At 43.7% G+C, this 8,478-nt stretch overlaps 1 protein-coding gene across 1 annotated transcript; it reads left to right on the forward strand.

The window, feature by feature from the left end:
• The first annotated feature begins 960 nt into the window (after positions 1–960).
• Positions 961–8,438, forward strand: dnajc18 (DnaJ (Hsp40) homolog, subfamily C, member 18). The gene is made up of 8 exons (XM_030360478.1): positions 961–1,512; positions 2,035–2,224; positions 2,506–2,651; positions 3,039–3,248; positions 3,671–3,783; positions 4,416–4,525; positions 4,875–5,047; positions 5,851–8,438. Exons 1-8 carry the CDS (start codon positions 1,380–1,382, stop codon positions 5,973–5,975), a joined length of 1,200 nt encoding a protein of 399 aa, XP_030216338.1. The 5' UTR covers positions 961–1,379; the 3' UTR covers positions 5,976–8,438.
• Positions 8,439–8,478: the final 40 nt, after the last annotated feature.

Genomic DNA, 8,478 nt, shown 5'->3' on the forward strand with positions numbered 1-8,478 from the left:
TGAATAGTGTGGAACAACATACTCTCAGTGAAGCGCAACATGCCACTGCATGAAGCATGGTTTTCAAACGTAAACAAACGAAACACGAAGAGAAAATCATGCGTCTCACATACCTTTGAGCAAAAATGCTATATTTGGAATATATTTATTGCTGATATTCTTAAAATTCTTAAGCTTATGGTTACCTTTTTGTTTCACTGTTTACTGGTTACTGCATGGAATACATGCATATTTAAAACACTCATGGATTCTACTGTATTTTGATTTTTCTTACTGTATATCTCTGGGAATATTAGTTTTGGCATTTGACTTCCTAATAAATACACACATTATAAGCATGCCCTATGGGACAAATCACGTTTTTTACTCTTGAATAAAATATGCATGAAAAAATGGTTTTGCAATGTTGTGTTTTTTTCTTACATGATAAGACAAATGGTTAGCAATGTTCACATGTATCTCAACAGTGAAACCCAATGAATTTACTGAAGAACAGCCACCAAATCCCAGACAATCACAAACCTTTTTTTACGATGATGGTGTAGGCCTACAAGAGCATATGCTCATAACTGGAACGTAAATTGGACAATTGTATACAGAGTTGAGAACAGTTTAGCTCTTTGTATTAAGTCTAATACAAAGGTTACATGAAAAGAAAGGTCACTTTGACACTCAAGCACGTGTTAGTCAAAGTTATTTCATTATTTAGTTATTTATCTTCATGTTTGAATAGACATGGGTTGCAATTACATAATCATTTATTATATTAATAAATACAAATAATCATAATAATATTAGATGTATAACAACTATGTAATAGCTTAGAATTCAACTTTAAGTGGGTAAAAAATGCTGTAATTCCCATGAAACCTCCAAGTCATCAATAATGGAGGAAAAAGATGTACATGATGAAGGATGAAAATGCAGATTACGTTGTCCTCCGGATGTGACGTTGCAGCGTCTGGCCGTTCTTCCAGCTGATAGCTCGGCTGCTCACCATGGTAGCCCACCTCAAGATACCATAACACAGTGGAAAGACCCTTAGCGATTATCGCATTAGCTTGCCTTTATTTATTTCTGTGTTTGCGGCTAAAAATGACACATCTCGTCCCGAGTACAGCGGACGTCACTACAGGCTGACCCGATAAAGCGAGACGTTTTTTGGTGTGGAATTGCGGGCTATATAACGTATTGGCAGGGTCTAGTATAGCAAAGCCACTGCTGTCCTTCTGCCGTCTACTTGCTCTCAGATGAAGCTAACGGGCTAGCCTTGCTACGGAGCGCCGTCTTGACACATGATACGGACGCCCTTTGCGGAGGCACCCCGTTACTCGCAAGGCGAGACATTGGATCAGCAGAAATAACCCTCCTATTAAACTATGATCATCGACAAACAAGAGGCCGACCGGCTGATCGAGAAGGCGAAGCTGTGCCTGCGGTCCGGACGCAAAGAGAAGGCTCTCCAGCTGCTCTACGAAGCCCAGAAGATCTACCCCAGCACCAGGGCCAGAGGTAAAATTAGCCTTGGGCCATACACACTCTCAGATTTACACCTGTTTATTTCCACCCAACTCAGCAATTAATGTCGAGGCAATCATGCTCTGTGTGGAGAATAAAATGTGATTACTCAACGTTATAACAAAATAATTATTGTGCATTTGCTATACTGTTTTAGATAATATGTTTTTGCATTCACATCCTTCGCTCTTTAGAAGACAAAGCGTAGTCATAGTATTGAAAGGAAATTATATAACGTTATCGTCTATTTAAAGGAGTTGCTTTGACGCAGATCCCCGTTAGATGTTCAGTTTTCAGTTGACATATTAACAGCAGGTTTTGTTTCTTTCTATGTCAAGCAGTTTCTTTCCTTTAATAGATGTTAATAACTCACACATTCTCTTAATAAGTAGCTTGCTGTGCTCCTTGTGTGTAATTCAAGTATGCAATACACACAGATACTTGCGGTTCAGTACAAGGCCAGTTGGATAACAAATGACAATCACCCTTGACCCTGTGCTCGGTGTGTTCCTTCAGTGCTAATTGATGCCATCTTGAGGAACGGCTTCACTGGATCTCCTCCAGAAGACCAGGTTCCTCCCCCGTCCGGCTGGCGGGACCAGGACTTTGGGACTAGAGATGGAGAGGGAGGAGGAGGAGGTGGAGGAGGAGTAAGCGGGGACGAGAAGAAGAGTTACACCGAGGAGCAGCGCCAAGGTGTTCACAGGTGTGCACTTCAACCACGGATGCACACACACACACAAACGCACACACAAACGGCTCACAAACACACACACACACTCACACTCACCGACACAAATACACGCAGGATTTATGTTACTCTGTCTGAGCCTTTCGGCAAATGCGACAAACCATTGTCAATGGTTTGGGGATCCGAGCAGTAGGTCGCCGCTCCCACAGTCAACATGGGAGCGGGTTTCTTTGCTAAAACAAAAAAAACAAAAAATGACCCAACAAGCAAACGTCTGAAATGCGGTGAACTTGCAGGATAAAGAATTGTAGGGACTTCTATGAGATCCTGGGCATTGCCAAGACTGCCAGTGATGAAGACCTGAAGAAGGCCTACAGGAAGCTGGCACTGAAGTTTCACCCGGACAAGAACTGTGCCCCCGGAGCCACAGACGCATTCAAAGGTATCACAAACCAAACCACTATCATGCTCATTCACAACAATTGTTCTCCTGGTAACACATGGTAACACATGCCTACCACACATCATCTTTCATTCATTTTTATCCGTGGGACATTTGCATAATATATAACAAAGACATCTAACTATCAAGAAAGTGTATACTGTTCACAAAAATGTACAGATTGGGGTAAAATTTTTTCCTGATTGGTATTAAGTTACAGCCAAGCATGTTTACCGTTGACTTATATCTGTAATAAAAATATTTTAAATATCTAAAATAAAATATCCCTAAAATCCCTACGACCCCTGGTGTTTCAATAGCTTAGCTTTTCTGTCTTCAAACCACGTTTCTAAAGCACCCATCCAACATGCCCCCCCCCCCCACCAGCAATCGGGAACGCGTACGCCGTTCTGAGTAACCCGGAGAAGCGGCAGCAGTACAACCAGTACGGCGAGCAGCCCCACCCGGGCGCCAGCCCCCCGACGCAGACCGCCCAGGCCCGCAACGCCCGCTACCGCAGCTTCAACCGGGACTTTGAGGCCGACATCAGCCCCGAGGAGCTCTTCAACATCTTCTTCGGTGGGAGGTTCCCTACAGGTAGGAGGGGCCGGGGCTCCTACCTGGGGGGGGGGGGGGGGGGGAGGTGTGGTAAGGTCATGGTTGTTGTATTACATGTATGTAGGGAAGACAGTGTAGTGGCTCTTATCTCTAGGCTAGCTCCGGCTGAAAGGGTCTGGCCCTCACCAGACCCTGTCACCTTCCTTGAGGCAGACGCCCTAACCCCTTGATGACATTTATCAAAAATAAAATCACTGTCGCTTTGGATGGAAGTGTCCACGAAGTGACGCCTGCCGACCTCTCTTACATTTCAAGATACGTGAGACCTGTGTTATGTAAAAAAAATATGTTTTCTCTGTATATCTTGCCTGAATATATCAGTTGCTACATGCACATGTGTTTATACATGCATTTTGTTTGTGTGTGTGTGTGTGTGTATGTGTGTGTGTGTGTGCTCTCAGGAAACATCCATGTCTACACCAATCAGGGTGCTTCCTACTCCCAGTTCTACCAGCCGCGCCGTCGGCGGGCCTTCGAAAGGCGGGAAGAGGAGCCGGATGCGAACGCCAGCCAGGTGAGGTGGTCGTCATGACGATCAACCTGGGAGCCAGGCTTTCTCAATCAGTGAAGCTTTTGTTTGTATGGCGCTTTTCATGCAGAATTGCTTTAAAAAGTGACTTGTAAGGGAAACAACACAATGATAAGAGTTCTCCTAAAGATAAACCTCAGGTTGATTCATACAAATTAAGGTGACACACTAATGGGTTAGAAGAAAGCTGAACTTGAAAGGGTATGTTTTAAGATTTAGTTGTAAACATATTAACTGATTGTGATGCATTGCAGATGAAATGCTGCCTCTCTTTCTGTCTGTCTCTTTCTTGTTCTACATCTTCTGTATCTCTCTCTCTCTCTCTCTCTCTCCCTTCCCTCTCTCTCTCTCTCTCTCTCTCTCTCTCTCTCTCTCTCTCTCTCTCTCTCTCTCTCTCTCTCTCTCTCTCTCTCTCTCTCTCTCTCTCTCTCTCTTGTTCACACTCTTAGGCCCAATCCCATTTCTACCCCTTACCCCTTCCCCTTTCCCCTCCCCCTTGTTTTGAAAGGGTAAGTGGAAGGGGTAAGGGTAAGGGGGAGGGGTAAGGGGAAGGGTTAAGGGGTAGAAATGGGATTGGGCCTAAACCTCTCTCGTTCTCACCCTCTGTCTCTGGTCAGAACACGTTCACAGCGTTCCTGCAGCTGCTCCCAGTGTTGGTGTTGATCCTCATCTCCGTGTTCACCCAGATGATGGCCACGAACCCCCCTTACAGCCTCTTCTACAAGCCGTCAGTCCCCCACGCTGCTCTCCCACCGCACGCCAGCCCTAACACACACCCCGGGCTCCCGGCCCCAAGTCTGGTCCACAGAGGGCCATGACAGTGTTAACTTATAGCACAGCAAACTCACCCAAATCTAATCTAATTTAGATGGATCCATTTGTGTGTCATTGGTGTGTGTGTGTGTGTGTGATTATTTAATTTGATTATATGTGTGTTCATTTAATCGTGTGTCTGTGTGTTTTTATTTTTTGTGTGTGTTTGTGTTCATTTGTTTTTGTGTGTGTTTATCTGATCGTGTGCGTTTGTTCATTTCATTTGCGCGTATGTATTTTTTTGATTGCGTCTTTGTTCCCAGGGCGATGGGCCTGGTGGTGTCAAGGGAGACCCAGCACATGGGCGTGCCATACTACGTTGACAAGAGCTTTGAGAAGGAGTACCGGGGAGAGTCCCTGGACGAGCTGGAGAAGACCATCGAGAGCGACTACATCGACCACCTGCAGACCAGCTGCTGGAAAGAGAAGCAGCAGAGTACGTCTGGAGCTCATGCATGCCGCGGGGGCACTGCTCATGCACCATTCCAAAGCCCTCATGCACTTATTGGGCACTTCTGGTGTCATACTGAACACTGCACATGCAAGAGTATGCATTAATCGTGCAAAGCTCAAGCAAAACGTGTGCACTAGTGCAAAAGTCTTGCTACAACAGGGTTTCCAGTGGTTCTTCTTAAACAGGAAATAGAATGTCTGAGCGAGCGAGTTAGGGTGGACTCAGTGGATTACAGATAACAGCAACAAGCTCCTAAATGTATCTGTGTGCATGTATGTGAATTCACTGACAGTCGCTTTGTATAGAATATAGAACAACTGAGTTATTATCCATTTATAAAAAATAATTTAACTATTTAGTGGTCAGAGACCCCTCTTGTTTCCTCATTGAATAAATAAGTAATCTACACCATCTCCTCTCTCTCTCTCTCTCTCTCTCTCTCTCTCTCTCTCTCTCTCTCTCTCTCTCTCTCTCTCTCTCTCTCTCTCTCTCTCTCTCTCTCTCTCTCTCTCTCTCTCTCTCTCTCTCTCTCTCTCTCTCTCTCTCTCTCTCTCTCTTCTCTCTCTCTCTCTCTCTCTCTCTCTCTCTCTCTCTCTCTCTCTCTCTCTCTCTCTCTCCTCTCTCTCTCTCTCTCTCTCTCTCTCTCTCTCTCTCTCTCTCTCTCTCTCTCTCTCTCTCTCTCTCTCTCTCTCTCTCTCTCTCTCTCTCTCTCTCTCTCTCTCTCTCTCTCTCTCTCTCTCTCTCTCTCCCTCATTACTCCCTCCCTCTCCCTCCCTCTCTCTCAGAGTCAGACCTGGCCAACCTGGGCCAGCTGTACAGAGACGACCGGCTCAAGCAGAAAGCGGAGTCCATGCGCCTGGACAACTGTGAGAAGCTCAACCGCTTCATCGGACGGCAGAGGGGCGATTAAAGTCGGTGGAACAAGAAAAAAAACAAGAACAAGGACGGCTTCATTTGTCAGGTTCGTCTTGGGAGTAGGAAAGTCTTTTTTTTTTGTTTTATTTAAAGAATCAAAAGGACTGGAGAAGAAAGTCGGATTTACGAGAAATGATACGGATGAATGATGGATTTTTGAGAAAGCGTTTTTGGTTTGGTCGGCCATGTTGGCAGACAGCTGGTGTTTTCCTTTTCCAGTTTGAGGGAAGAGAAGTGTCTGGCAGCCTTGGGGGGATTTGAAGGGGAGGAAAAAGGGGGAAACACTCGCTGGTGGCAACAGCGGTACACTGTAGGCTTTGTACTTTCTTATATTAAGGATCTCTTAGGGGCTGAAATGTCCGGAATGTTCTGGGGCTTTTTTCCACACGATCATGTCCGTGTCCCTTAACGGTAGTTCTTCTAACCAACTGACATAATATCCAGATTTATTTATTTATTTAACTTATTTTATTGTAGTCCTGTGATTGAGCTAATTTAAAAGAAGTAGTGTTTCATATATATCGTGTATGAAGTAACATAAAATTGCCACTACTGTGACTGTTGATTCTGTACTATACCAATGCAGAACTTGTACTTGTTAACATGAAATTAGCTTGACAAGTATAAATAATTTCCCCTGGTTTCTTTCATGTATTAGGACCGTGTAGTTGAAAAGGTAGCGAACATAGCATAATTTAAACAAACACATTATATCATGTGTTTGTTTATTTTTACGCTAACATATTAATATATTGTTCTTGGTTAAAAGGCTTGCACCTTCCAAAAAAAAATACTAATGTATAAGCTGTTGTTTTGTCACCCCATGATACATTATATGTCATCCTTAATATGTTCACTTTTTGTTAAGATTTAACCATTCAACGTTCTACTGTAAAGGGTTAGCCAAAATTATACGTTTTCTCATGTTTCGCTAATGGTATAAATGTAACGATTCTTAAAAGATGTCTACTGTAGCTTGGTTGTCACAAGCAGGTACTAAATTTTGTCCCATCTCACTGTTTAATTTGGGAGATCTGACTTTCCGGAAACTCCTGATAGTCATGCATGTTCACACTTCAACAAGGATAGAAAAATTCTTTCTCTGAAAAAATGACTGGAATGCGGCACCAAGTTCAACAACAACACAGGAATATTCCACGATCGATCTGCGTTTCTACATACAAGAAAGATATTTTCCTTTGAGTAGGAATCCTCAAAGACTTTTCTATAGCCTCTCCACTAGCCTCTTAACCTGGACAACCTGTACAGTGGCATGACCTCCACATGACCCGGACTGTTCCCTGTGCTTCCACCCCATCCTGACGTTCTGCAAACATGTCTTAATTTAAAAAACGTAACCTCATATTCAACTAGACTCTCTGACGTTCTGTCACACATGTCATTATGATGCAGTCAGGCTGTTTCTTGACCAGGTTCATCTCGATGCACCCGAATGTCCTTTCACCCTACCTTTGCTCTACCCTAGTGAACTCCCCCCCACATACACACACACACACACGCACGCACGCACGCACGCACGCACGCACGCACGCACGCACGCACGCACGCACGCACGCACGCACGCACACACACACACACACACACACACACACACACACACACACACACACACACACACACACACACACACACATTTCCTGTAACCCAGTGAGTGCGTGACCGTTCACGCTCTTCCTCCTTAAGGTTTCACCCCCTCTGCTGCATGCCCCCCAGTAGGCAGGCCCCAGCGATGTCTTTCATTAATATACTCTTTACCTGAACAACCTGTTCCCTTCTGACCCTCGCTGTTTCACACATTCAAATAACCTGGACAGTATTTGTGTGACATATACACATTGCTTTAAGGCAGAATGATCAGCAACCAAAACTAAAATTTCATTTTTCACATGCATTAGCAAATTATTATTATTAGTTCACTTTTTAGAAAGATAATTACGATACTGAAGAATTCGTTTTTTAAAATGAAGTATATCAAACAATATTTCAAATGAAAATTGTGTTTAAATTGATTTCGGCCTGTCTATCAAATAGATTTAATGAATGGAATTCTAGCCTTTTGGCTGCTTATTATTGATCCAGCCAGTGGTTTGAAAGGAAACAGCTGTATACAGGTATGTATACAGCTACAGGTGTGTGTACAGGTGTATACAAGTACAGGTGTACACAGGTGTGTATGCAAGTGTTAGTACAGGTGTGTATACAGGGATGTATACTGGTGTGTGTATAGGTACAGGTGTGTGTACAGGTTTATACAGGTAAAGGTGTGTATACAGGTGTATATACAGGTATAGGTGTGTGTATACAGGTTTAGGTCTATGTACAGCTGTATACAGGTAAGGGTGTGTGTGCAGGTGAATCGTGCTGACACCTGTTGGTATGTGTTGTTTGTATGAAGCACAATATCAGGCTGGTTTATTAAATTCTTCTTTGACAGTTATTCTTCTGTTTTATTTTTCTTCAAGAAAACAAAACAACCG

This window comes from Gadus morhua, chromosome 7, assembly GCF_902167405.1.
Source record: "Gadus morhua chromosome 7, gadMor3.0, whole genome shotgun sequence".
In the NCBI taxonomy this organism is placed as follows: Eukaryota; Metazoa; Chordata; class Actinopteri; order Gadiformes; family Gadidae; genus Gadus; species Gadus morhua.